We start from the raw sequence: 27,586 nt of genomic DNA, 5'->3' as shown, positions 1-27,586 counted from the left end.
GACAGGGGTTGACTTCATAGCACCTTCTTTTGGAAACCTCCATGGCGAGTATGGTGCGCGAGGGATTCAGCTCGACTGGGAACGGTTGGAAAATGTGCCAAGTATTGCGGCGAAAAACGATGTTGGAATTGTTTTGCATGGTATGAATGACTTTGGTACTGAGCTCATGAGGGTTATTTCGAGGGGAGTGACGAAGGTCAATGTGAATAAAGATGTTCTCAAGGGGTACTATAGATATGTTGAGGAGAATGTGGGAAGGGTACCGTTCACACCACTGATGGAAAACGGGGTGGAGGAAGTGAGGAAGGTATTGGAGATCTGGATAGATATGTGTATGAGTACAGGAAAACTTCTAGTTAAAATTGATGGCATCTTAGCAGGTGCCAAAAGTCGCCTCAGGGGAGCTTGATCAAACCATAGAACCTTACTGCACTTGCTTGCGACAATGCCTTGCTATTATAAGAAATTGTTCAATAGTAATGGTAACTGTGGTATTTGAGCCAGTTCGTATTCACCCTTGATTGAACACCCAATACACAAACAATTACTCGACCGCAATCCAAGGACAACTAAGCAGAGTATCGTGTTCGCAGCATTTTATGAGGCAGCCCCATCCAGCCCAGTGTAAAGATTGTAGCCAAAATTAATACTGCGGTCATTGAAGCGTGCCTGTAGATCCATAGTGGCAATTTCTGTCAGGTCGGCTTCTGCAAGCTCGAAGTCTGCTTGCAGAATTTCCTCAGTCTGCCACTTGATGGTACTCTTAGGAATGACTGAGCGCCCTTGTGAAACGGCCCATGCAAGTGAAACCTGCAATCTGGCAAAGATAATACCAATCCCAAAAAATACCTGCATGCAGATAGCTTCGGTATTTGAACATCTGAAACCCTTGAAGAATACAATTTATTCTCCTCCAGCACCACCAAACTCCAGCTACCCAAACATTCAGGACTATGAAAACCCTAACCCCGTCCGACGAAGGTGCGCCGCAACATCAGCAGCCAAAAGGTTATGAAACTCCGAGGTTGGGTGATAGTCGTCCCACCAGACACATCCCGTCCCCATGCACCTATCGTCCGCGAACCCGTAGTCTACAGGACGATCGAGGAGATCGGTCATGAAGGACCATGCATCGTAGAGAGTGATAGTAGACTGTACATAGTTACTCACTAGAATGTGAAGAGAGAAAGATGGGAGCTTACATCACGATGCGCCATACGCCAATCCAAGACCGTCTCCTCCAGTTGATAATTGAATTCCACGACAGCCTCTTCGTGCATATCTCTTGTGAAAGCGTCGTGCCACATCATATTCGGCGTTCTGGTAATCGGTGGGACATTTATGATTAAGAAGTGACGAGCTCCGCATGCATACAGCTGCTCTAGTAGGTCGAAGTAACTTTGCATGATGCAGGATATGGTCCACGAGATGTCAGTCTGCATATAGCTGATCTGAATGCTAATCGAGACAACAGATGCTCCAGTCAGCAGGTTTTTTTTTCAGTCGTCTTTCATCTCACAACCAGCTTACTGACTGACTTACTCATTGATTCCAATCCAGATTGCAAACAGGGCCGTATCTGACTTCCACCCCGGGCTCGATTCCAACAACGAGGAACAGTAATGATCACCGAAGTTGCGAGAAACCTGATTGACCAGGTCTATTGGCTCACCATCAACGATCGAATTGTCCACGGTAGCGCCGAACACCGCAAGGTTGAAGTTCAGGACTGCCGTGTCGTTGTAGACAGTTGTTAGGTATCCCGCCCAGTTGATGCCGCCGGCCGAGGTACCTTGGCCTGTGTGTAGGATCTTGTTCAGCAGTGGATTGAGTTATAGGATGTATTTGGCTCTTTACCGAGATCTGGGTTGCCCATTGGATGGTCTAGTGTGGGTTGGATGCCGGAGGTGTTGAATTTCGTTGATGTGTACGAATCGCCACTGATGCGTTATGCAACGTTAGACGGTCATACGTGGGGCACTGGAAATGTGACTGTCTCGTACAAGGTAAACAGGGTGTTATACGACTCCTGCAGCTGCTGCGGGCTGAGAACAGCCATGCTGGGGACAAGGAATCGATCGAGTTTCATTTTGTAGAAGGTAGGAGGATTTGAAGCCAGGTGGGTTGATTTCTTCGTAGGAATGGATTATTGTGCCATAGGCTCTGGGTGAATATATACTAGTGGCCATCAGATACTCGCCGGTAATGAGTATCTTCCTATGTAGCTGGGAGAAAACTCGTCAATTGATTGACTGCCTCGAGCACATGTGGCTGAAGGCTGTCATCGGTTGGTGTCAGAGTAGTCAGAATGAAAGTATAAATCAAAGGGCAGGCTTTGGAAATACGATTGTCACACAAGCCAGAGCCAAGGATGGTCATTCAGTTCTTATTAGTCGAGACTGAAGAATATGGCGGGAGTTGAATGCATTTTGGAAACTCGAGGCTTGGTTACACTAACACGAGAGGATCCCATTCAGTATCTAGCTTGTTGATTACCATAGGATGGATGTCTCGGTTTCCCACTCATTTGCATACTGCTAGATTCAGCTCTGGCTTGAGCACAGAGATCAAGTATGAGATCTGCATCATGATACCTCTAACCAGTAAGCGAAAGCAATTGAGAAACAGTGCCAAAGCATCAGAGCAGCCAGCTCCCCTCCAAGTCTGCCCGTCTATGTCATAATGCAGTTAAGCTCTGCTGTCGTACGACCCAAACATGCTGCAATCGGCGTCAGCTTTCCTTTTGAGTTTTGTGGTCACCACGAGGTCTGGATTCCGACCATCTATAAAGACATTCACCTTCATGGCCTGAGTATTTTCCATGTCCAGCCCTATCGATTCTGTTCATTTCTACTCGCAGCCATGTCTACCGAGAAACAATCCCACGTCATCGCCATCGCAGGAGGAGCCGGCAATCTAGGCCGATATCTCATCGAGGAACTGCTGAAGGATGATCGGTTCTCCGTCGTCGTGTTGACTCGACAGGTACATCCACCTCCTTCTCATACACCCCAGTACCTAGATATCTATCTACCTATCTAACAACCACCCAGGACCACCCCTCGACCCCAATCTCCTCCCCCAACCTCACCTACCACCAAACCGACTACACCCTCCCCTCCCTAACCACCATCCTCACCACCACCCGCGCCACAACCCTCATCTCAACCCTCAACCCCCCAGAACATCTCTACCTCCCCCTCCACAACTCCCTCCTCTCCGCCTGCCTCGCCTCCCCGCTCTGCAAACGCCTCATCCCCTCCGACTGGGCCGGCAACGTCGAATCCCACCCAAGCAGTCCCCGCGCGTACGGCCGCACCCGCGCCCCCTTCCGGGAGATCCTGGCCCAGACATCCGGGATCACATACACGAGTTTCAATCTAGGGTGGTTTATGGATTACTTTCTCCCGCCGGAGTTCTCGTATATGGGGTTCTTGGAGGATGAGTTTCCGGTTGATCCTAGGCCCGAAGTGTGGAGGTATGTGGTGAGGGGGAGTGGGGAGGAAGAGCAGTGTTGGACGTGTGCGAGGGATGTGGCGAGGGCTGTGGTGCGGTTGTTGGGGGTAGAGGGGTGGGTGAGTTTTTTTCCCTTCTGTCTCTTTTCTCTCGTCCCTTGATTTCGTTGTCTGGTGGTATGAATGACTGGTTGCTTATATTCATGTTTCTTGTTTTTTTAAGGAACCTGCTACATACATAACCGGCCAACGGGGCACGTTCAACGAGATGGCGAAACTCCTAGAACGGTTCTACGGTATACCCTCCTTCTTCTGTTCCCCTTCCTTTCTTCTCTGGTATACTTAATTGAGACTGGATTAATGAACGTGGACAGACCGCCCCTTCACAACCACCCACCGCTCCCTCGAAGACATCAACCGCTCTCTCGCCAACCCAAGCAGCAAGCATGAATTGGCGATTGCCGAGATCGAGGAATGGGGCGTAAGTGGCGCCACGGCGTGTCCTGAGGAAAAGACGCGGAGGCAGCATGAGGAGTACTTCAAGGGGATGGAGTTTTTGTCGGTGGAGGAGATGTTGAAAAAGGCGAAGGTGGAGGGGAAGATTTAGATTATTGTTATTACTATTATTATTATTACGATCAGCTCGGGATGTACTACGTATGTATGTGTGATGGCTCAAGCGGGATATGGGATATGTAGTCGGGTAGCGGAATGGTTACCTTGGAGATTAAAGACCTAGTCTGAAGGTATGTAAAGTATGTCTGGTTCAAATTCACCGGGGTATCCTATCCTATCCTATCACGTACTATCGTATCCATCCATCCATTAATTACCCATTATCTCATATAGCAAACATTCATAAACAGACTGTATATAGATGTACTCCCATTACATACTCCGACCCTCCGACTGATCGGCTTTCGTATGCGACTCGGGAACCCCCTTCGACTCATCCTGGACCTCGCCGCTGGAATCCATGACCGCCGCCTCTTCTTCCGGATCCTCCGGGATCAAAAGATTCAGAATCAACCCCAGCACAGAAGTCACGGCGAACCCGTTCGTCATGACAAGCACCACTGCATCGAGCAAACCCTGCAGGGCGTGGTTGTCGCCGCTATACGTGAAGAAATACTGGAACCACTCGGGCACCAGGGTAGCCGCCATACCCACGGCGAAGGAGGCCGTCAGAATGAATCGGTTGCGGCGGGTGAATGGCACGGTGGAGATGATGCGGATGCCGGAGACGGCAACGGACGAGAAGAGGAAGGTGGTCATGCCGCCGAGGACGGAGCTGGGGATGGCCACGAGGGCGGCGGCGAATTTGGCGAAGATGCCCATGACCACCAAGAAAAAGCAGCAGGCGTAGCCGGCCTTGCGGTTGGCGCATTTGGTCAGCGCGATGACGCCGTTGTTCTGCGCGAATACGGACATGGGCGTGATGGTGCAGAGACCGGCCAGGAGGCAGGTGAAGCCGTTGCCGAGCACGCCGCCCTGGATGCGGGAGTCGAAGGTGGCCCCTTCGACTTCGAGCTGCGAGACGTCGCAGGTGGCTGTGATGTCGCCGATCGATTCCATCATGATCACGATGTAGACGGCCAGGAGGGGCAGGATGAGCGGTGGGTATATGACGAGAGGGAAAGTTCGCACCCAGATGAAGGAAACGACGGGGGCCGCGTCGATGCTGGAGCGATCGAAGTAGCCGCATGCCGCCGCCACGATGCATCCGACCAGCAGACCGATGACGACAGCGCATGATTTCATGATGGGCGAGCCGAAGCGCTCGCAGAGGATGATGGTCAAGAAGACCAGGAAGCCGAGGCCGATGAACTCGGCGCTGCCCCAGGGAAGGGCGTGCGGCGCATCTGCGCTGGGACACAAGGCTCGGGCGGCCGGGTCGCTGCCGCAGCTGCCAGAGCCGCCAGCCCAATCCTTCATGCCGCTCTCGATGAGACTGGCTCCGATTAGCAGGACCGTCGGGCCCGTCACCAGCGGGGGGAAGATCTTCTTGAGCACCCGGGCACTCATGAACGACAGACCGATTTCCAGCAGAGAGCACAGACACGAGGTACCCAGCAGGGCTCCGTAGCCTTTGGGACAGGCCAATCGGTTGCCCTGGTCGTCGACGGGGCAATACCCTGAATTGTACATTTGATTGAAGGTGCCCGTTGCGACCGTGATGGTGGCAAACGAGGTCCCCACCACCGAGATCAGACCGGTGCCGACATAGTATCGCGTTTTGTAGACGTGGAAGCGGGTCATTTGAACGGCGGACAGGAGGCCGGAGACGATCAGAGATGTCGAGACCAGATATTGATAGTCGTCACCGGAGAAGTTGGCGGCGGCGGAGCCACCCAAGAGAATCGGAGGGGCGATGACTAGAAAGTTCGCATTAGTTAAAATCACAAAGGCTTGGTTGAACATAGTCACCTCCAGCCAACATTGCCAGCGCATGCTGCAAACCAAGGATCAAAGCCAACAACACGGGCACGCGATCTTCTAGGCCGAAAAAAGGCGCCGTCCGTCTGGTTTTGCTGACGAAGGGAATCTGTGGAGTAAACAGATAGGCATAGTCATAGTCTCCAATCAAGCCCTCTCTATTGACACCGAGTTAGATCCCTTGCGACAGTTTCACGACGAATCAGGCTAAAATTTACCTGGTGGTGAAAGTCTTGACGATTCTTCGAGCGCGATCAGCCAATGTCCGCCGCAGACGAAGGTCGGGGCCGATCTGATCAGGGCCATCCATACCGGCAGTAGGATGATGGTAAAAAGAGAAGATAGAAAAGAAGGGAGGGGTTGTAACAGTGTCGAGCAGGACCCCTCAGGGCAATCAAGGGATCTCAAATCCGTGGCAAACCCGGCTGTGGTGACGATCAGGCCGACGAATGGAATTCAATTGATGGAATGCAATGCGGGGAAGTTTGACCCCAAGATGTCGCAGGAGCCCAGGCGATATATAAACGAATGTAACATTCGCGCAAGATCGGAGAGGATAGAAGATCGGGGGAAGTCGTTATCGGCGACAATCTGAATGCAGGAATCCATCGAATAATGCAATAAATTTCATTTTGTGATTCTGTTTGTGGTTATCTCTCGAGTTTCGCGAGATGCCAATAGCCACCAAAGGAGCAAGCTAACGGTAGAGGCAATGGTGATAGGCCGACGAGCAAACTCTAGACCCTGGAACCAATATCGAGAGCTCCTTTGTCGACCGTCCTGCGGTGGAGCCGGCGATAAGGAGGCTTGCTGACAGTCGCCGCTCAGGGCACCGACGCCGGCGGACACTTATCAAGGACCAAGGCGGGCACCGCCGAAGTCCCGACAAGGGGAGGGAGTCCTGATAGCGAGGAGCCGAAGCGAAGCATGAGCAGGACAAGACGGAGAAGATTTCATCCCGAAAGCTGGGCGTGGGAGACCTCCTTATATCGACGTGCGAGTTGCATCCACGGAGCAGTTCACCGCGTGGTCTCAACTACAGATGCGGTTTAGCGCCGGGGAAGGAGGATTCTGTTAGTCACGGAAACTGTTGGCGTCCGCTGAGTTTCCCACCTTATCTGAGTACATCATTCTGGTCGCTCCTCGGTATCACGCCGCGATTATTGGAGAGGTAAAAGAGGTGCAGGGAAGGAGGGGAGAGGAGAGCAGTAGGAGAGTAGCCGGTATATGGCAATGATACATATTTTCTCTAACCCGGGTCCGTGATTTGGAAGCCGAAGACACTGGACTACCGCTCTAGTGAGAATTCACACCAGAAAGAATGATAGATTGAATCCTGTAGACCGCGGAGCCCTGCAATGAATCTAGCGCCAGGGCTAAATGCTGCTAAGTACCCAACAGTGGGGTCTCGTTGCAGATTTTCATCTCTATTCTCTAATAAGAAGTCCGGTGGTCATAGTGACTTCAATTATATACACCGTATAGTACAATTTGATCTCTCACGGTCAACGCAAACCACAGACGTGATAAAGAATAGGGCAAATGTCTCGTTCGAAAGACCCTCAATGGCTGTTGAATTGGTAGAATTGGTACGGAGTAGAATTGTTCAATCGATCGATTATCAACGGGAGCTGGAGGCGCAAGCCAGCTGTAGAACGGGTGTTTTGCATTCGCTAGATGCGGCCGGGAGATCTATGGCAGACCAGAGATCGAATTACCCGTATGATGCAGTAGACAAAGAACCGTAGAATAAGCTGCACGGAGTAAGTCAAATAATCCGCCGGAGCTTCTCATTCCCCGGTTAGCTTATGTATAAATATAGTTATCCCTACCTAGACTTAATTAGTATTATTATATTTGAAATAGTGCGCTATACACGTTCTTCATCTCGTGTACCGGCATAATTATATTTCGACCTGCTTCCAGCTACCATGACAGTAGTATACGACGACATAGCTTAGGAGTAGGGTGGACATCTACGGCGTATGGTGTACGATGCCCTGTGTCCACATTAAAGAAGCGATACATACCCCATAGACGGCTAGATAGAAGCGACTACTCCGTAAGATCGACCACTGATCGCTGGTTGACAGGACAGCAAGCGTCGCGAAACTTCATGTGGATAATCACAAGCTCAGGCAACAGTCGAGGCGGGTGGCGAGTGGCAAACCGCTTGTCCCAGCCATAGGGCTGCATCCGAGACGGTCGGAGCAGGCCTGTCCGTTTCACCCGTTGGCGAACTAGTCCAAGGTGAATCCGACCTTAAATCAACGGTCAGCCATGCTCCGGGCGGACCCCAGGTTTGCCCCGGGTTGAGGTGAGGCAATAGACATGGAATCTTATGAAGGAAGTGCATAGAATAATGAACGATGAGAAAACCGGAATGCAGCGATCCACTCTAACCTCGATGTGGAAGATTCACCCGCTCGGGGCGACTGAGTCAGCATTCACCATCCCCTTCCACCAGTCAGAGTGAAGATTTTGTTCACCGCCTGCAGGGGCCGGGAAAACGTTGGGGATTCAACAGATACAGGGCCGTCGGTCTAACCGGAAACGGAGGGGTCTGGGCAGGGCGTCGCCATCGAGCGATTGGCCCAACAAGACGTGCCTGCTTGATCTGGAAGTCATTCTCAGGAAGGTTTTCCTGTAGATACCTCAGCTATACTCTGTTTGACAGACGGAATTGTTGAACTCGGCGTGCATCTCACTGCCAACCTCGGAATCAGATGATTGTGTAACTCGTAACTCCAAGCAGCTGATTGCAGCTGATTACAATCACCGGATTCCTCGCTCTGTCTTTCTACTTCCCCATCCATCCGGCTTATCCCAGCATCCTTGGCCGCGGTCCGCCTTGCAGTGCACTTCCTCCCCAACCGTCATCCTGTCGGTGGACCTCCGACGCTCCATCCTCTGCCAATCTGCGTTTCCCTTTTTCTTTTTTTCTCTGCCCTTCGCCGCAGGTTCCCCACCCTTTTGCTGGTCCGGTGTTTTCTTCCTCGGATCTTCGTCCCCTGCAAATTGTTTGCCTCCCCTTCCTCTCTTAAAATCAAATCTATAACCCTTCCCTTCCCTTCCCTCATCCCTCTCCATCTCCCTCTCCACCTCTCGATTCTCCCTTTCTGGTTCTGGTCATCAAGACGATTGACTCGTTTGACCACCTCATAAATTGCGAGAGCTGCGAGCTCCAAGGGAAATAAACCACCTCTACATATCACCGGCATCATGTCTACAAAGCCGGCGGATGCCACCCGGCCTCGCGCTGCTGGTGACACCAAGAAGGTTCATATTGCCGACACTCCTCTGACGCGGCAGAACTGGTATAAGCATGTCAACTGGCTGAACGTCACCTTCATCATCGGTATCCCGCTGTACGGATGCATCCAGGCTCTCTGGGTGCCTTTGCAGGTGAAGACCGCCGCCTGGGCCGTCATTTACTACTTCTTCACGGGACTGGGTATCACTGCAGGTAGGTTCTGATAAGCCTGGTGGCGCTTCTGGTGCTGGGATGGGAAACTAACATGCACAGGATACCACCGTCTGTGGGCTCACTGCTCGTACTCCGCTCGTCTTCCCCTGCGTATCTGGCTTGCTGCCGTTGGTGGCGGTGCCGTCGAGGGCTCCATCCGCTGGTGGGCTCGTGGCCACCGTGCTCACCACCGCTACACCGACACCGACAAGGATCCCTACTCCGTCCGCAAGGGTCTGCTCTACTCGCATCTCGGATGGATGGTCATGAAGCAGAACCCCAAGCGTATCGGCCGTACCGATATCTCCGACCTGAACGAGGATCCCGTCGTCGTCTGGCAACACCGCCACTATATCCAGACTGTCATTACTATGGGTCTGGTTGTACCTATGCTGGTGGCCGGTCTGGGCTGGGGTGACTGGTGGGGCGGCTTCGTCTACGCTGGTATCCTCCGTATCTTCTTCGTCCAGCAGGCGACTTTCTGTGTCAACTCCCTGGCCCACTGGCTCGGTGACCAGCCCTTCGACGACCGCAACTCTCCTCGTGACCACGTGATCACCGCTCTGGTCACCCTCGGCGAGGGATACCACAACTTCCACCACGAGTTCCCCTCCGACTACCGTAACGCCATCGAATGGCACCAGTACGACCCCACCAAGTGGACCATCTGGATCTGGAAGCAGCTGGGTCTGGCCTACGACCTCAAGCAGTTCCGTGCCAACGAGATCGAGAAAGGTCGCGTTCAGCAGCTCCAGAAGAAGATTGATCAGAAGCGTGCCCGCCTGGACTGGGGTGTTCCCCTGGACCAGCTGCCCGTTATGGAGTGGGATGACTACGTCGAGCAGGCCAAGAACGGCCGTGGTCTTGTGGCCATTGCCGGTGTGGTGCACGACGTGACCGACTTCATCAAGGATCACCCCGGTGGCAAGGCCATGATCAATTCGGGTATCGGCAAGGACGCCACGGCGATGTTCAACGGCGGTATCTACTACCACTCGAATGCCGCCCACAACCTGCTCTCCACCATGCGTGTTGGTGTGATCCGCGGTGGCTGTGAGGTTGAGATTTGGAAGCGCGCTCAGAAGGAGGGTAGCAGCGAGTACGTCCGTGACGCAACTGGTCAGCGCGTCGTCCGTGCTGGCGAGCAGGTCACCAAGATCCCCGAGCCTATCCCCACTGCGGATGCCGCTTAGATTCGTCGGTGTTGATCTGCTTCCCCTCTCGTTGCTTTCAGTCTTGTCATTATCAGCACGTGGGCGTTGATTCTGTTTTTATGTTATTATTTCATCTGTAAGGAGTTGCCGGAGTTAGGCGGGGGATCTCAGTTTGTGGTTTGCGTTGACCGTGAGATCTATGTGTATTACTTCAAAAGCTTAATGTGGTTTGAACCACCGCCAATAGAAATGACGATATGCCTCATTTTCATTTTTCAAAGTAAATTTTCACGAACTGTCAAACCGGATTGCGGGGAGGACAAGAGGTCAACATTAGGGATGCTGGAGGGGACTAGCGGCGTCGCTAGCAAGTCGACTAACCCGAGTGGGTCGGGAGCTTGTCTTCCAGAGTTTTTCTTCTAGCCTGCACTGTCATTTTTATAATTAGTGTTTAGAATATATGCAACATTGAGTTATCATTGTGAGAACCGAACCCTGTCAAGAAGTTGGAATGGTGGCTCTGAAAGTACCCCATAAGCAGTCCATGCTCGGATCGCCAACGTCCTTTGAAGGATAAACACATTATCTATGTGAACGAAACTCTTTAGTTCCTTAGTTGACCGTTGTGTAGACATTATATTATTCATTATACACCATGGGGTAACAAGTGGCTGTTGGTGGCAGCATTGTGCATTGACCTAAGACGATTGCCTGAGATGCCTGAGATCATGGGATGCCCTGATGCCTGACTAAAGGCGGCAGGGAGCTATCCCCAAAGCAGTAAGCGGGCAGTAGACTGCAGGTTGACCGGAGGTGAACTCATTCGACAGCTTGTTGTTGTTCACTTCTTATTGATTCTGAACAAGTCATTCTGCTTCCAATTACCCCACTTTGCCCCCCTCTTTGACCCTCCGTCGTCACCATAGCTCCTCTTCCCGCTTTCCGTTCCCTATATCTACACCTCTTCGTCCTTCTCTTGGGCGTTCTCCTCGTCACCGTGGCTCCCCCTCTCCGACTCTCCACCCCCACCTTCCGACTATCCTCAGTCTTGAGCCATTTCCGTGGCTCGCGACTGCCTGCTACTGTTTCGAATCCGGCTTTGACCGATCTTCGCAGATCCCTAACCACCGCCAACATGGCTCCTGAACACCTCCGCCGCCCGCCTCAGGCCCCTCCCGTCTTCACCGCAACTGCCCAGTCCATCGTCGATGACGCCAAACGCCTCGTCGAGACCTCCCGGAAGGTCCAGGATGGCGTAGTGGCCAACGTCAAGGCCGACACTGCCGCTTTCTCCTCCGTCATCAAGCCCCTCGCCCAGGATGAGAACGTCATGGCCCTGGAATCCCACATCCTCGGCTTCTATCAGGCCGTCTCGACGGAACAAGAGCTGCGCGATGCGTCCTCCAAGGCGGAGGAGCTGATGGATGAGTTCTTCATCGAGAGTGCTATGCGTGAGGACGTCTTCAAGCTGGTGGATGCCGTGTTGAACAAGAATGAGACCCTGGACCCCGAGTCCCGCCGTCTGCTGGAGAAGGAACATAAGGATTTCATCCGTAACGGGCTAGGTCTGCCCGCCGGCCCCAAGCGCGACCGCTTCAAGGAGATCAAGAAGCGTCTGTCTCAGATCAGCATTGAGTTCCAGAAGAACCTGAACGAGGAGAACGAGGGGCTCTGGTTCACCCGCGAGCAGCTGGACGGCGTGCCTGACGATGTCCTGTCCGGCCTGAAGAAGGGTGAGGGAGAGAACGAAGGCAAGCTCTGGCTGACCTTCAAGTACCCCGACCTCTTCCCGACGATGAAGTACGCCAAGAACGCCGAGACCCGCAAGACGGTGATGATCCAGAACGAGAACAAGTGCAACCAGAACGTCCCGCTCTTCCGCGAGTCGATCATTCTGCGTGACGAGGCCGCTCGGCTGCTCGGATACCCCAACCACGCCGCGTTCCGCATTGAGGACAAGATGGCGAAGACGCCAGAGACGGTCAACAACTTCCTTGGAGATCTGCGCAAGCGTCTGACGGCCGGTGGTCAGAAGGAGATCCAGAACCTCATCAAGATCAAGCAGAGTGACCTGGAGGCCCGTAGCGAGTCATTCGATGGCCGCTACTACCTCTGGGATCATCGATTCTACGATCGGTTGATGCTGGAGAAGGACTTCTCGCTGAACCAGCAGCAGATCGCCGAATACTTCCCTCTCCAGACGACGATTGAGGGCATGCTGAAGATCTTTGAGGAGCTGTTTGGGCTGGTGTTCGTGGAGATCACCGGCGAGGACCGCGAGAAGATCGCGCCGTCCGGCAAGGGCAGTGACATTGTCTGGCACGAGGACGTGCAGATCTTCAGCGTCTGGAACGACGAGGGTGAGGGCAGCGGATTCGTGGGATACCTCTACCTGGATCTGTTCCCCCGCAGCGGCAAATATGGCCATGCCGCCAACTTCAACCTGCAGCCGGGCTTCATCGACGCCGAGGGCAACCGCCGCTACCCCGCCACGGCGCTGGTGTGCAACTTCACCAAGCCGACGCCCAAGAAGCCGAGTCTGCTGAAGCACGACGAGGTTGTGACGCTGTTCCACGAGCTGGGCCACGGCATCCACGATCTGGTGGCCAAGACGATCTACTCGCGCTTCCACGGCACGAACACGGTGCGTGACTTCGTCGAGGCGCCCAGTCAGATGCTGGAGAACTGGTGCTGGACGCCGTCCCAGCTCAAGTCGCTCAGCAAGCACTACTCCAGCCTGTCGCCCGAGTACTTGGCCGCGTGGCAGGAACAAGCGGGCGGAGCAGCCAAGCCCTCGGAGCAAATCCCCGACGAGGTGATCGAGAACCTCATCCGCACGAAGCACGTCAACGACGCGCTGTTCAACCTGCGCCAGCTGCATTTCGGTATTTTCGATATGACGGTGCACGAGCCAGAGAGCCACGAGCACATCAAGAAGCTGCCGATCTCGGCCACTTACAACCAGCTGCGCAAGCAGATCACGCAGATGGATGGGCCCGAAGTTCTGGGATTGGGTGACGAATGGGGCCACGGCGAGGCGACGTTTGGACATTTGATCGGTGGATACGATGCGGGCTACTACGGATATCTCAGGTATGCTTTATTTTCTTTTCTTTCTATCTTGCTTGACTGAATGCTAACGATCCGCAGCTCGCAAGTTTACTCGACCGATATGTTCTACACCGTGTTCAAGTCCAACCCCATGGACCCCAAGGCCGGCCGCCGGTACCGCTACCAGGTGTTGGAGAAGGGCGGTAGCCAGGATGAGATGACGACGCTGACGGAATTCTTGGGCCGGGAGCCTAAGACGGATGCTTTCTACAAGGATATGGGATTGGCTTAGATACCAGCAGTGGATTAGACAGATTTGTCACAATAACACCTGTAAATGGGCGAGAAATGAATACAATCCATTCCCAAGATCTGGCCGCACTGTATATTGCAACCATGGAGCTAGAAACCTAACTAAGCCATGTCAACTTACTGCTTTTATCAGTTACTGGTTGACTCGGTTCGTGGCTGACTACCGAATTCAAATCCCACATACGTCACTATCCTCCTTTTGGCCATTCCTGCAGATTGGCACTATATACGCAAGGATCCAGTCATATAGTTCATGCATTGAGACGAATGAACATCAAGACGATAGGATAGGAGGCAATGTCCAGTCCATACCCATGCTCATTCATACTCATGCACTCATACACATGATATAAGTAGTGCTTACCATCCTCCCGTCCCCCAAGTCCCCTCATCCTCAATAATACATCAAACACAGTCCCAAATGGCTCACCAGGTCCAAGGAACAGCGTTCATCACCGGCGCCGCGTCAGGTATACCCTCACGCCCCTTGAAACCTTTCCTATCGATTCACCCACCTACCTAGACCACAGCATATCTAGTACTCTACTATATCCCCACTAACACCAATCACCAAACCCGTAGGAATCGCCGCCACCACCACCCACAAACTCGCCCAAAACGGCATCTCGAACCTCGCCCTGGCCGACCTCAACGTCCCAGGCCTCGAGCAAATCAGCAAGGAACTCAAAAGCACCCACCCCGATCTCCGAATCCTGATCCTTCCCGTCGACGTCTCCTCCGAAGATTCCGTCACGGCGGCGGTGCGGAAAACCGTCGGCGAATTTGGCCGCATCGATATCGGTGTGAATTGCGCCGGCGTGGCGCAGGAGATATGTCCTACGCATGAGACGCCGAAAGACACCTGGGATCGGATGGTGCGGGTCAATCAGACGGGGGTTTGGTTGTGTCATAGGGCGTTGGTGGGGGCTATGTTGGGACAGGAGTTTGTCTTTCCTTTTTCTTTCCTCCTTCGGTTCTTTGGCTTTCTGGTGTTTAATTAATTTTTGCCCCCTGTGATCTGATTTGCTGATATATGCTGGGTTGGATTGATTTATCTAGATCTTTAGGTCCGAGGCACGGCCGAGGCGTTATTGTTAACGTTGCTTCATCGTTGGGCGTCACGGCGGCGGATATTGGGTCGCCGATTAGTTGTTATGTTTCTTCCAAGCATGGTACGTCTTTCTCTTTCTTTCAGCTCCCTTGGAAGCCTAGGGTTGCGAGATACTAACCAGCTCATCCATAGCGATCGTCGGTCTAACCAGAACCGTATGCTAATACCCTCATCCCCTCAACTCCATAACCCACCAGAGCAGACCTAGCCCTAATGGCTCTGAACACAGGATGGACGACACTACGCGAAAGACGGAATCCGAATCAACGCGCTCTGTCCGGGGTATGTCTTCTCCATTAACACTAACCCCCTTCTCACCCAGTTCTTCGAAAATAACAATGAATAGATTCGTCGCAACACCACTCATCCAACCCGGAATCGACGCGGGGAATTTCGTACGCGACATCGAAGCCCTTCCGATCGGACGGGTCGGTCAGCCGGAGGAGATCGCAGATACGATTCTGTATATGGCGTCGCCGATGAGTAGCTTTATGGTTGGGGCGGCGGTGGTGGTGGATGGGGGGTATAGTCTTTAGGTTTAGGGGGTTTGTATACTGCTCTTTGGGTGTCAGGGAGGGAGGGTGAGTTGTTTCTTGTTTGCAGCTACGTTAGAAGGGTCGCGTGCGTCTCGATTGGGTATGCCGCAGGTTGATTGAGATATAAGGGTGTATGAGAATAGGGTATGCAAGGACCAACACATCAACGATTCTGCACTTTTAGATGCGTTGGTTCGAAAATGCAGTTAAAGTGCAGAGCGAGCGCATGGATGGTGTCATTCTACATGCTCTTCAATGCACAAAGAGACCAGAAAGGTAAAATTCAATCAGGAGGACATGTAAAGTTAGGGACTCGGGTCTTATGCCACCATCCTTGCCATTATATCATTAGACATGAAGGTTTGATCGATCGTTGAATTCCGCGAACTCTATATTGAACCTGATTCCCCGTCTCTGTAGGCATATAAAACCCTAACATGCCCTACCCAGGTATGTGATGATCAATATTTACAACAACGCATACCTAAATCTTTCATTTGCAGACCTCTCTATCTAGTACCTGTAGTACTAGCAAGTTACCCAAGGAAAGAATGTCCCTCTCCTTCACCGTCTACCGCGGCACCTCCGACGGCAAAATCATCGCCGACGTCACCACCCGCGACCTCGGCCACAACGAAGTCTACATCGAAACCACACACTCCGGGATCTGCGGCACGGACGAACACTTCCTTCACGCGGGCTGCGTACTCGGACACGAGGGGATCGGGATCGTCAGGCAGCTCGGCGCGGGGGTGAGTTCAGTCAAGGTGGGAGATCGTGTGGGGTTTGCGTATATCCGGAAGGTTTGTGGTGTTTGTGATAATTGTACTTCTGGTATGTTCTGGTTCCCATCATCGAACTTAGTTCTAGGGCATACTATCGGATATGCCAACAGCCAACCAGCCAGCCATTTAGCGAGTGATGATCTGATCTAACAGGAATGAAATAGGCCTCGACCAATACTGCCGCCACAAACGCGCCTACGGAACCCACGACTTCGACCTGGGCAGTTTCAGCCACGGCGCCGTCTGGGACGCCAGCTGCATCTTCCCCATCCCTGAGGCGTTAGACTCCGAAGACGCCGCACCGCTCATGTGCGCCGGCGCCACGGTCTGGTCCTGTCTCACGCAGAACGGAATCCGGGTGAACGACCGCGTCGGGATCCTGGGGATCGGCGGGCTCGGACATCTGGCGATTAAGTTGGCGTCGGCGCTGGGGTATCATGTTGTTGCGTTGTCGGGGTCGGAGAAGAAGAGAAGCGAGGCGAGGGAGTTTGGGGCGGACGAGTTTCGAGTCCTTGCTGGGGACGGTGGTGTGCAGGGTGAGGATGAGATGAAGCCGATCAAGCATCTTTTGGTGTGTGGGAGTGGTGGGGTGGAGTATACATCGTGAGTTGATCCCTTCTCTCTCTATCTTTTGGACTATACTTCTATTGGTCTAGAACGCTCTCCCTCTCTATAATACCCCTGATATGCCTATAGATAGCTAAATACTATCCGCACGAGAGCAGATTGGTCCCCCTAATGGACACAACCGGCACAATCTACCACATGGCCGTATCATTCGAACCCACCCCCGTGCCAACCCTCCCCTTACTCTCCAAGGGCATCCGCATTCAAGGCTCGTTCATCACCTCGCGGAACAACCTGCAAGAGCTGCTGGAGTTTGCGGCGCGCAAGGGCATTCGCCCCGCGGTGGTGAAGTATCCATTTGGGGTGGAGGGCATTCAGACTGCGATGAGAAATTTGAGGGAGGGGAAGGTGAGGTATAGAGGCGTTTTGGTGAAGGAGGGTGTGGAGAGGAATGGGGTTTAATCTGGAGGTTATAGTTTGTTTTGGACTGGGTTTGATGGATGGGTTTGTTTAGAATGGTGGTTGGTCTGGGGATATAGTAGAGAGGATGATCTTTTCTAGATGGGTTCTAGTAGGTCGTCTCTTAGATTGGGTTGTCCCGTCAAGTAGATAGACACTAAAGGCATCTGTTATAGGTAATATTCATTAACTGCTTACTATGTTAATAGAGCAAAAGTTGGAACAACACAACCTGTCGATCATTACTAGAAAGGAAGTAACTCCACCAGATGGTAATCTAAAATCTGCAGTACCAAAGTTGACACTGAGTTTGGAGCATTTTGAGAATATATTTCGGCTAATATAAGCGTAACTATATAATCAAGTTTACTAACATAATGAATCCTACAAACAGGTTTGAACACAGAAATTTTTGTGTTCCATGCTTTTGAACCAATTCTAGAGGTCTATGTGGATGGGCTATCAATTGTTGAAAATTGCACAAAAGTCATATGCGCTGCGGAATCGTGCGTAAACATGTACTCTCCCAATCCCATACTTTAGAAAAGACACGCAACTCCCGCGTGGAAAACACCCAAGTAAGCAGCCTCATAAGGACCGCCCACAAAGGTACTCAGCAGTTCTGTCACGCTCATTCTCCAGGCAATACCGCCTGCATACTTGTAGAGCTGTAGCACCGCAGGCTCCCCGAACGAGATCCTCTCACCGAAGAGGCGTAGTTTAAGAGATCTGTATTCCCACTGCGAAGACGTCGACATATAGTTCTTCACAAACCGGTCCATGAAGACGGAGTCATTCGATGATTTGCTTAGCCGTGCCTTGTTCTCGGGGGCAAGGGTTTGATATGATGGGTTTGACTGGACGAGTTCCTTGAGGAGAGACATGTCCGACACATTCAATGCAGCAGCTTGCTCATCTGCTTCCAACCCAGTGGCTTTGGCTTCAATATTAAGGCCCTCAATAGGGTCCTTGTATTGAAGGACTCTGCTGTAGAAGCCCGGATCGAGGATCTCGATGGTCAACGACTCGACGGAGCTTTCGTGCGAACAAGCAGGCGAACGCATAATCAACTCCTCGCGAGAAATTGCCTTTGACGGAAGATATTTCACTTCCAAGGGAGATGAACACACTGAAACACAGTGTGCAAGGTATTGATGGAAGAAAGGTTCCAGGCCACTGTACGCATCGTATCAATACCATGATCTCCGTTATGATCCCACGAAGTCTTACCATTCACCCTTCGTAGCCCGTCGCGACTCACTCCCAGACTGAATATGCGGCTTATCCAGCATGCGCATCCATCCCTTAAACTCGATCCTCAATGCCTGATACAGAATCCGCGGCGTAGTCAACGTCACCGGCAAAGTCCACGAATACAGCAAATTCGCAACGGTCCACCAAGACGCCTCCATCGGATCTATCGGGGGACTTCGACATGAAAGTCTAGTCATCATCCTCGGCTGGCCGGTGGTAGTAGAAAGAGTGGTCGTATTGGACATCGAGCCCATCTTATGCCACGCCGCCGGGGTCGTCGGGTCCATGAACCGCTCGCCAATCCACGCGCCGAGTTTCTCGAACGGGGAGCTGTAGATGTGTTTCTTCCAGATGCCTTTGTAGTAGACGGATTTGGGACTCGTGGTCAAGGATTCCACGGTGCGTCTCATATCGAGATACTGTGTTTTTAGGGCGTCGGTGTCCAGCGAGTCTTCAAGGGCTTTGGTGTCTGCGTCTGTTCCTCGGACTTTGAAGAGGACGTTGCGCTTCTCGTCAAACGAGTTGTTGATCTCCATGATCACGGCGTCGAGTTCCTTGTTTTCGGAGTACAGGAACCACCAGGTCACGACGCTGCGCTCCCACCAGAGAAACCGCGGGACGCTGAGCAGATAGGCATAGGGCCATTGCGATGGGTCCTCGTTCTTTTTCTTCGTTAGCTTCTTCTTCTATAATACCAACACAGATATCAGCTGTACCTGATCTCGCAAAAACACATCCAACTTCTCTCTCAGACCCAGATGTTCATCTCCCCGGTGAAGATACCGCTTCGAGTCAAACGTAAACCAGCTGGGCAGTGTCTCCTCCGCATCGATAGACAACAACTTCCCGATCCGACATTTAAGACCCACGGGCACACCGACCATCAACACGCTGTGACTGAAGCGGTTCCAGATCGGAGACAGGCGATTATGCGTCAAGGTGAGAGGGAATAGAAGCGGCTTGCCCACCACAGACACAGGGGTGTCCGAGACGGAGGTGAGTCTGCGCGGATAAAAAGACGCCAGCAGCAGATACCCGATCAGCAAGAGCGGAGAAGAGAGTACAGCAATGGCCACCACCGCGGCGACCCATTTGACGCAGAGCGAGACTCCACCGAGACGGAGACACCCGGAGAGGGCCCACAGGAGAAGATAATCAAAAGAGGGTCTGACGCTGGAGCGTGCCAGGTGAAACTGACTCAGGAAACTGGATTTTTTCATCTTTCTGGCTTGCTTTGGAAAATTTTCGATCTGTTTGCTCTTTGCAAGACAGGAAGATGAAGACAAGGCAATGCTGCCATTGCAGTGGGCATTTTAAAACAACAGCACCGATCAGAGACACCTTCCTCATTGGTGGGAATGGAAGGCATGAGAAATGCAGGGTCTTGCCACTATGACATGTCATGAGGAGTCTCACGCTACGTGTCTTTCTGAAAGAAGAAAAACTGTCTCTTACTTGGGACAAGCTTGGATATAGACTGTGTTATAATAATGCACGATGCAAGGAATTGATTGGACTATAAACGCATGATGATTCAACTATTATTCATGTGAAATCCAGGAGACGATGTTGGAATTTCTAATTCGCTAGAACAGTCAATCTAGAGATCCAGGCTTCTGGAGGGAAAGCCCAATTTCACCGCAAATGGCCACGGTCAGATAGCATATCAAATAGTTTCATACACCCAATCATCATCAGACCTACACCATGTAGACCACCACAAATAAAATGAATTCCATGGATAGATGAACCAATTCTTCCCACTGTCTTTGTCGATAAAATACTGAAGAAGATGTTAGCATCGTTACCTTCAGCGATAGAAAGAACTCACACTCGAGCAGGAGGTGTTCTGAACCGTCTGCTCCAACGCCGAATGAACATCACGATTGAATTGCCGCTCGCTAGACGCCTTGACCTCAACCGAGTGAGCAGATCCTCTAATGACGGGCTCAATGGCTGAGAGGATCAGATTAGTATAGCTGCACTACCGTTAGCCATCTGCTCTAATGCACACCCTAGGGAATAGAGGGAATAGAGGGAATAGGTAGAACCTTTCAATAGACAGCAAAGTCGATGTATGCGCACGCCCGGAGTTTGGACCGATTAGGGTAAAGAAGTTCGGGAAATCGCTCATGGCAATGGATTGGAACGCTGCCTTGGAGCCGTATTGCTCCCAGTGCTGCTTCCGGCTGATGCCGTTTCGACCGCGGATGTCGACATCCCATTGGGTTAAGGCAAACCCAGTGGCGAGTATCTGTAAACTGTTATTTCTCTTGCTCACTTTCGGTGTTCAAGCTGCCCGGAACGCTAGGTGCTAGCTTACGATAACATGCGCGTAGATCTCATCGCCGGATTTGGTCAGGACAGAGTTTTCCGTGATACTGGCAATGCGATCGTCGGTGAGACGGATACTATCTTTGTTGAGAGAGTCGAGATACCCATGGTCGAACACTCGTCTCTAGACTCACGGTTATACTTGGTTCATGTACCGGAGGAGCAAAGCTTACCTTGCAGCCAAACTCGAACTTCGGTGTCAGCAGATCCCAATATTTTTCTAAACACGTAGACACGTAGGTCAGCAGGACTATTATCTCTAGTAGAGATTTTCAAACCAACCAGGTGCTGTATTTCGAACATGATTCGCGCTCAACTGAGCTGAATTCTTCCGAGACAACGACTCCGCTTTGCCTTTGCCGAATTGAAAGAAACCAGATTCCATGTAGAGGAACATCAAAAGACGCAGGAGGAATAGAAAGCCCGGGACGCAGCGAAAGATGATCCTCCACGTTTTCGATATTTCATAATTCTGGCTAGGCATGATATGATGCGGTGTCTGAACACATCAGTAAGATGCCAGTGGATCGGATGCAGCCAACTAACCCGCATGAACTGAGTGACGGATTTCGTCTGATCCGCGATAGCCGGGACGAGTTGCGCAGCGGAGCCTGCAGTGTCAGAAACTGTAATATGGATCATGGGTCATACTCACATCCATTTCCAACAACAACCACATGCTTGCCTGTCAGATCGAGATTGGGATTCCACCGGGCAGTATGCACGATGTCGCCCTTGAAATTTTGGGTCCCGGGAACATTGAAGTCATTCGGATTGACGAGACCGCCAACGCCAGATATGAGGATCTTGCATCGTTGGGTAAAGATCTGTCCTGTTGGCAGATCCTCGAACGTCACGATCCATGATTTTGTGGGCTCCCGCCACCGAGCACCCCTCCATTCCGTACTACCTGTGAAGTGAGAATGCACCCCGTATTGTGCAGCCACGCCATTGACATAGTCTAGGATCTCAGGTTGGGATGGGAAGAGCTTGCTGAAGTTTGGGTTTGGTGCGAAAGAGAGGCTATAGCAAATGGCCGGGATGTCGACCGCGCATCCTGGATCTGAGAGATCAGTTCGTTAGGGCAAGATGGTCACGGGGTGGAATGGGACAAACATGTATTGTTCCACCATGTTCCCCCAATGCCTTCTGTGCGGTCATAGATGTAGAAATCGTCGAGGTCAAAGAATCGTTTTAGTTGACAAGCCATTGTCAGACCGGAGAATCCGGCTCCGATGATAATGGCAGTGGTGGGGGGTTGAGAGTAGATTGTCATGGCTGAGGTTATTGTCTCCCATCTAGGTAAATTGGAGAAAGAACTTGAGATTGTGATGAAAGATACTCTACATCAAGATAATGTTTGTAGCACAGGCGGGGTCCTTTCGGATTAAATCTACCCATGAGCTATCACAGTTCCATATGCCCTCATATGCGTCGAACATGTCATATAATGATTATTTTTAATTACCTAAGAGACCTGTATACATAAGAAAGAGCTTAAACTGCAGAGTAATCAGGCACAAAGTATGCAAATACACTATCAGCAAAGTAAAACCCTTGCTCTGAGACTAGAACGCCACGTCTGTAAGTGGCAGTACTTAACATGCTTCACCACAACTTTGGACCCACCTGACGACAGAACCGGTTGACTGTATGCTCAGAGAAGCTCAGGTGCAGTCTATTGCCACTCCCTTACGTCGGAAACGTAGCTAGCCCAATTCGATAGGCTTTGGTATTCAACTGCCCCGAACTCGCCCGGTCTGCATAGGCCACCAAAAATGGTAGGTGACTCTTGTTAGAGCACAACCTTTTGAGATGGATCTAACCTTCTTACTACAAGGCCCCGAATCATGAGTATACTAGCGTATGGGTATTACGTAGGATGTCGAACTTCCAATGATGTGCTTAATTAGTATCTAACGAATCGCCTGGCTGTGACCACGGGTCGTGTTTGTTAAGGACATTACTTTGAAGACAGTGACTGAAACGATAGCCAGATAACATCCGTTAAACTTATGTAATAATTCAAGAAATCTAAAGTACAGAATCCGTAGTATCAATGCTGCATACTCCAAATCTTGTCCAACAACGCCGAATGGCCCTCAGACTTCACCTCTCCCGAATGTGACTTAAGTAGCGATTCATGTGCCGCCGACCGGGGTCGAATATCAAGCTTAAAAGGAGTGGGCTGGCTGATAATTCCCGGCTGAAAGTCATTGGGTGGCTCAATAACCTGTCCATTCACCACCGGCTTGAGGATCTGGAAGATAGTAAGTGATCGTGCGACTGCCAGGTAAAGATTCGAATCAGCTAGAAAGCGACCAGGACAAGTCCGCCGACCGAAACCGAAAGCCATCTTATGCGGATCGAGTTCGGGCATATGGTTGTCTGTCTGGAGGAATCGTTCAGGTTTGAACGCCATTGGATCTGGGTATAACTTGGGATCGTGCATGAATGCCCTATTGTAAAGGTTCGTTAGCCAAGTTCGGCTGAATCCGAAAGGTGTTCAAGGATGACCCTTACCAGATATTGGGTATCACGGTGGCACCTTCGGGAATTCGATAGCCCTCATAGAGATCGTCTTCCGTGGTGGTGTGTGGAACGCCAAGAGGCGCCACAGGGTTCCAGCGTAGGACCTCCTTAATCACAGCTTCTAAATAGGGCAAGTCGTTTCTGTCATCTGGCCCGGCCATCCTACATCCCACGACTTGGTCAAGCTCGGCTTGAGCTTTGCGCTGAACTTCGGGGTGCAACGCCATGGCGAGGTAGAAAGCTGAGAGTGCGGAAACAGTCTATCCAGTTCGTTAGAGTTGCCTCCATTTTATAGTCAACCGTACGTACCGTGTCCGCACCAGCACCATAGAGAACACCAGCAGCCCAGATAATCTCGTGCTCCTGCAGCGGAGTCAGGGATCCCCCTGCCTGTTCAAGTTGTTTCGAAACGAACGACGGTGTGTGCATGCCAGATGCCATTTGGTGTTGGACAAAGGCATATGGCTTCTCTCCAAGTGCGGTCAACAACTTGCGATATTTTTCGGCCGTGCGTTTGAAATCAGCTCCTGGCACCCAATTTGGAATGTGCCTCACTGTAGCAGATCAGCAACCTAGGTCTCATTGCAGCAATGCTTCAACATACAGAAGGGAAAGCTATCAACGAGCCAAAGCCCCGGCTGACATGCAACATTGAATCGTTCCCCTACTTCTTCTGCCAGCTCAATGAGACAGTCGTGTTCAACGGGCTCCACCGTGTATCCGTAGGTGATCTTCAAAATGTTCGCTCCAACGACACTGCTCGTCTGGTTAGCAATCCTTGAGAAGAAATGAAGCGCCGACGGAACGGAATGGCGTGAGGGCCCTGTTACGCACCTCCGGATATGTTCCAAAACCTCACTGGGATTGGAAAGCACATTCGATAGAAACTGATTGATCTGCACATCCTGCTGGGGATAGAAGGAGGACAACGCCTGGGTCGAGCCGATATGATGGTTGATGCGCTTTCGATGGGCTCGAACTTCGACCGGGTTGCTTTTTAGGGTCACCACGCGGTTCCAACCTCCTCTGAGATACCATACCGATTAGTTGCCATGAACCTTTTACTAGAGTTGATATGAGGTTTCTTACAGCTCAGGGCCCATAACCATCTTCGGTCGCGCAGAGTACTGTGATGCTCTTTTTTCAAGCAGGTCAAATGCAATTTCGGCTTCGTTCAAGATGATTAGAGTGTTCCCTGCCGCTGTGACGGAGCTGATGGGGCCTATGGTAATATTAGAATAGTAGACAGAAAATCACCGTGAGGACGATGAGATATACCGTATTCTTCTTTGTGTTTGAACCAATGTAACCACTCCTTACACCCCTGAGGCGGCATATCGAGCACATTTCCTATCAGAGGAAGCGGCTTAGGTCCAGGAGGCAGTGGAGGTAGTTTTGATAGTTTTAACAGTCTCGTGAGATACCATACTATCGACCCTAAAAAGAGGATACCCAAAAGGTGTATGGTGATCATCGTGGCTCAATCAGCGGTAGTCTTCTTATGATCGATGGACTGCTCCCTGGAGTTGCCTATGTTATCTTGGACAAGGACTTGGAAAGATGAAATAGGATAGATAGTTCAGCAGTCAAGAAGTCGACGTCAGACAGGAAATGTTGTCTGGAAGGCATCTGAAAGGCAAAAGGGATACTGTCATCTGGAAATTATCACGAAGGCTAGTATTCCGCAGTGCGACTCAACCCGAAAAAGAATGCGTGAGTTGAGTCGGTGATGTCAATCCTCCTGATGATATCGCTGGTTGCATTTCCGGTCATGTTCTGCATCCAGTTAGGAAATTGGACTGACTCGTGCCCCACATTGTCAGATCATCAGATGCAAGAAAACTTCTACCTAGGGTTACGATCAAATCTACAATTCCAAGTGATATCATGACCCAGACGTCATTCAGGGGTGAGCTCAACTCTATCATAGCTCCACAGGGGAACCCTAATCTCTTCCCGTTCAGGCAATAGATCTCATACTTCCCCCACGAGTCTATGAAAATTCAGTTAACATTTCCTTTTCTAGTCTGAAGTTATTCCTCTATGCATGAATCCAGATCTGGCAATAGAGGCTCGTCCTCAGAGTGTTGGTAGCCGATACCCTTTAGGTTAGGATCTAGAGAACGGACTGGCAAAAAGAGGAATGCGTTGCACCAAGGAACGTCAAGATGTAGAATTGTAGATTGGGTGCTGGCTGACCGCTAAACATTTCTTATGCCGGTCGACTCTTTAGGAAGATAGGGTTTGCGTTGTCAATCCAAAACTATGTAAGGGATCATGTAAACGTTACTGCATTAAGACACGGACATGGAGGTACCAGAGACATGGACATGAGAATGTCAAAGAAGGGCATCTGATAGTGTAAATCCGAGGATACTTTCACGTAGATTAATAGTGCTGTTTAGGCGTGGCACCATTGAAAGCCTTTTACTAAGTTCTTGGTGTATATCTTCTATTTATCTCTTCCATCCTTACATCCTGAGTCCACCCCATCTTCCATCTTCATTCTTCCAGCATCACATCAGACAAAATGAAAGTCCCCGACTACGCCTACAACAAAACCGCTGACCTCCTCTCCATCAAAACATGGCAATACCTCGCCATCAGCACCGGCAACCTCTCCGCCATTTTCCTCCACCTCAGCTTCGTCCTCCCCGGGAACCTCCCACCCACCAAACCCTGGTGGACAGCCGAGCGCTACCAAGAGCACTACAGCGCACACATCAAAGGCACCCAAGTAGGCGCCATCTTCATGATGCTCGGCGGCGGCCTCTACCTTCCCTACAGCGCCGCCATCACCAAACGCATGCGTCTCATCCCCGCCCTCGATCCCATTCTCCCCGACCTAGTTCTCGTCTGCGGCGCCGCCGCCTTCTCCGCCTTCATGCTCGCCGGCACGTTCCTGTCTGTGCTCACCTTCCGGGACTACGGCGCGGAGATAACCCGCATGCTCAACGATCTATACTGGATGGCGGCGTTCCTACCCTGGCCGGCCTTCTGGGTGAATCTCATCACGCCGTTGGGGTTGGCTTTTGCGACGGGTATTCATATTCAGAAGGAGGGGCCTATGGCGTGGAATGGGGCGTTGTCGTATTGGGTGGGTTTGGCGATGTATGGGATTCAGGTTTCGTATGATTGTTTGGTTATGATGAATGCGGTTCGGAGGGAGGGGACGTTCTAAATTGATTTCCTGATTTGGGTTTTTTGGCCACGGGGGGGGGGGGGGGGGGGCAGCAGCGACATCTCGTGGTCGGGAGGAGTGGGGAGATCACAAATGAAGGTGCTATAACCACGTTGGTTACTAGTTTTTCAAATAAATGCTCTTGTCAATACACAAGACCATTTCTATCTCTAAGTGCACTCAACTCACTGTACTATACTACCTAATGCTTCCCAAGCGAGACCTTTATGCTCGGGTTCAACATGCTGTTCACTCACTCCTCGCTGAGCAAGTCCTTTGCACAGAGCAGCAATACTTGAAGCCAACTGTAGGTATTGTACCTCTGGGCAGAAGACATCGGTTTATACCATGCCTCTGTGAATTACAAATGCTCTGCTCTTGTTCTTTGACACAACAAGCTATTTTTGTTAATCTAGTTGAATTAGCGCTATTTAAAATGAGTTGAATCAACATCTGCTTCTTTCTAATATCCCTTCGCGTTAACGTACGTACGTCTATCTGTAGAAGAATCAGGTGCTTCGAGCAATCCGCCAAACCCTCGCTAAAGGCAAGTTCCGAAAAGCCTTTATATGAAGCGGAAGGTTCCATGAAATCGGCCATGAAGACCACGTGATATTGAAGATATAAAGGGCCTTTCTATCCCCTAGTTAGCATTCAAGCAAGCTTCAATAAGTCAAGCAATTCATTCACTTTTCTTCCACTTCGGTAGCCTACCCCTGGCACCTAAAATTCCTACACTATCTGTGTTGCCATCTCACGTGTTGAGCATTCCGCAAGGCTATTGTATATATATGCCATCGACCTGCCTATGAACGGGACCACGATCAAACTCTGGATCACTTGCGTGATAGTCTTCGCCAAGCAAGATAAATTAAATCCACTTAAGAGGTACGAAAACGAATTAATATCTCCAATGCACGTATCACTCCGCACAAGATTGTTTCTATAGATCC

The 27,586-nt window shown here is 51.2% G+C and overlaps 11 protein-coding genes across 11 annotated transcripts; 6 read left to right on the top strand and 5 right to left on the bottom strand.

Annotated features, from left to right (window-relative positions):
* Positions 1–951: 951 nt before the first annotated feature.
* On the bottom strand, positions 952–2,089 carry LDX57_001456 (SGNH/GDSL hydrolase family protein; the record flags this gene model as incomplete). The annotated part of the gene is made up of 5 exons (XM_046083100.1): positions 952–1,152; positions 1,203–1,458; positions 1,543–1,798; positions 1,858–1,940; positions 2,004–2,089. 5 exons carry the CDS (start codon positions 2,087–2,089, stop codon positions 952–954), a joined length of 882 nt encoding a protein of 293 aa, XP_045939057.1.
* A 773-nt stretch (positions 2,090–2,862) lies between these two features.
* On the top strand, positions 2,863–4,062 carry LDX57_001455 (uncharacterized protein; the record flags this gene model as incomplete). The annotated part of the gene is made up of 4 exons (XM_046083099.1): positions 2,863–2,985; positions 3,054–3,575; positions 3,679–3,751; positions 3,830–4,062. The coding sequence occupies 4 exons, from the start codon at positions 2,863–2,865 to the stop codon at positions 4,060–4,062; spliced, it is 951 nt and encodes a 316-aa protein (XP_045939056.1).
* A 281-nt stretch (positions 4,063–4,343) lies between these two features.
* LDX57_001454 (nucleobase:cation symporter-2 family protein) lies at positions 4,344–6,201 on the bottom strand (the record flags this gene model as incomplete). The annotated part of the gene is made up of 3 exons (XM_046083098.1): positions 4,344–5,830; positions 5,883–6,049; positions 6,110–6,201. The coding sequence occupies 3 exons, from the start codon at positions 6,199–6,201 to the stop codon at positions 4,344–4,346; spliced, it is 1,746 nt and encodes a 581-aa protein (XP_045939055.1).
* A 2,912-nt stretch (positions 6,202–9,113) lies between these two features.
* Positions 9,114–10,550, top strand: OLE1_1 (stearoyl-CoA 9-desaturase sdeA; the record flags this gene model as incomplete). Its single annotated transcript, XM_046083097.1, has 2 exons — positions 9,114–9,357; positions 9,418–10,550. 2 exons carry the CDS (start codon positions 9,114–9,116, stop codon positions 10,548–10,550), a joined length of 1,377 nt encoding a protein of 458 aa, XP_045939054.1.
* A 1,096-nt stretch (positions 10,551–11,646) lies between these two features.
* On the top strand, positions 11,647–13,854 carry PRD1 (M3 family metallopeptidase; the record flags this gene model as incomplete). The annotated part of the gene is made up of 2 exons (XM_046083096.1): positions 11,647–13,604; positions 13,662–13,854. 2 exons carry the CDS (start codon positions 11,647–11,649, stop codon positions 13,852–13,854), a joined length of 2,151 nt encoding a protein of 716 aa, XP_045939053.1.
* A 441-nt stretch (positions 13,855–14,295) lies between these two features.
* LDX57_001451 (SDR family NAD(P)-dependent oxidoreductase) lies at positions 14,296–15,521 on the top strand (the record flags this gene model as incomplete). Its single annotated transcript, XM_046083095.1, has 6 exons — positions 14,296–14,344; positions 14,457–14,817; positions 14,934–15,046; positions 15,118–15,140; positions 15,215–15,267; positions 15,332–15,521. The coding sequence occupies 6 exons, from the start codon at positions 14,296–14,298 to the stop codon at positions 15,519–15,521; spliced, it is 789 nt and encodes a 262-aa protein (XP_045939052.1).
* A 551-nt stretch (positions 15,522–16,072) lies between these two features.
* On the top strand, positions 16,073–17,335 carry LDX57_001450 (NAD(P)-dependent alcohol dehydrogenase; the record flags this gene model as incomplete). Its single annotated transcript, XM_046083094.1, has 3 exons — positions 16,073–16,355; positions 16,471–16,909; positions 17,032–17,335. 3 exons carry the CDS (start codon positions 16,073–16,075, stop codon positions 17,333–17,335), a joined length of 1,026 nt encoding a protein of 341 aa, XP_045939051.1.
* Positions 17,336–17,871: 536 nt separating this feature from the next.
* LDX57_001449 (uncharacterized protein) lies at positions 17,872–19,806 on the bottom strand (the record flags this gene model as incomplete). The annotated part of the gene is made up of 3 exons (XM_046083093.1): positions 17,872–18,508; positions 18,563–19,248; positions 19,303–19,806. 3 exons carry the CDS (start codon positions 19,804–19,806, stop codon positions 17,872–17,874), a joined length of 1,827 nt encoding a protein of 608 aa, XP_045939050.1.
* Positions 19,807–20,396: 590 nt separating this feature from the next.
* On the bottom strand, positions 20,397–22,274 carry LDX57_001448 (flavin-containing monooxygenase; the record flags this gene model as incomplete). Its single annotated transcript, XM_046083092.1, has 8 exons — positions 22,037–22,274; positions 21,576–21,983; positions 21,467–21,531; positions 21,203–21,419; positions 21,094–21,140; positions 20,910–21,044; positions 20,672–20,840; positions 20,397–20,542 (listed from the first exon to the last, which is right to left on the bottom strand). The coding sequence occupies exons 1-8, from the start codon at positions 22,194–22,196 to the stop codon at positions 20,397–20,399; spliced, it is 1,347 nt and encodes a 448-aa protein (XP_045939049.1). The 5' UTR covers positions 22,197–22,274.
* A 702-nt stretch (positions 22,275–22,976) lies between these two features.
* Positions 22,977–24,788, bottom strand: LDX57_001447 (cytochrome P450; the record flags this gene model as incomplete). Its single annotated transcript, XM_046083091.1, has 7 exons — positions 22,977–23,379; positions 23,444–23,712; positions 23,762–24,006; positions 24,057–24,208; positions 24,287–24,478; positions 24,542–24,674; positions 24,731–24,788. 7 exons carry the CDS (start codon positions 24,786–24,788, stop codon positions 22,977–22,979), a joined length of 1,452 nt encoding a protein of 483 aa, XP_045939048.1.
* A 1,164-nt stretch (positions 24,789–25,952) lies between these two features.
* LDX57_001446 (uncharacterized protein) lies at positions 25,953–26,633 on the top strand (the record flags this gene model as incomplete). The annotated part of the gene is made up of 1 exon (XM_046083090.1): positions 25,953–26,633. Exon 1 carries the CDS (start codon positions 25,983–25,985, stop codon positions 26,631–26,633), a length of 651 nt encoding a protein of 216 aa, XP_045939047.1. The 5' UTR covers positions 25,953–25,982.
* Between the last annotated feature and the right edge of the window lie 953 nt (positions 26,634–27,586).

Source organism: Aspergillus melleus (assembly GCF_016097325.1).
Source record: "Aspergillus melleus strain CBS 546.65 chromosome Unknown contig1, whole genome shotgun sequence".
Taxonomy (NCBI): Eukaryota; Fungi; Ascomycota; class Eurotiomycetes; order Eurotiales; family Aspergillaceae; genus Aspergillus; species Aspergillus melleus.
This window is presented reverse-complemented; position numbering and strand designations above follow the sequence as displayed.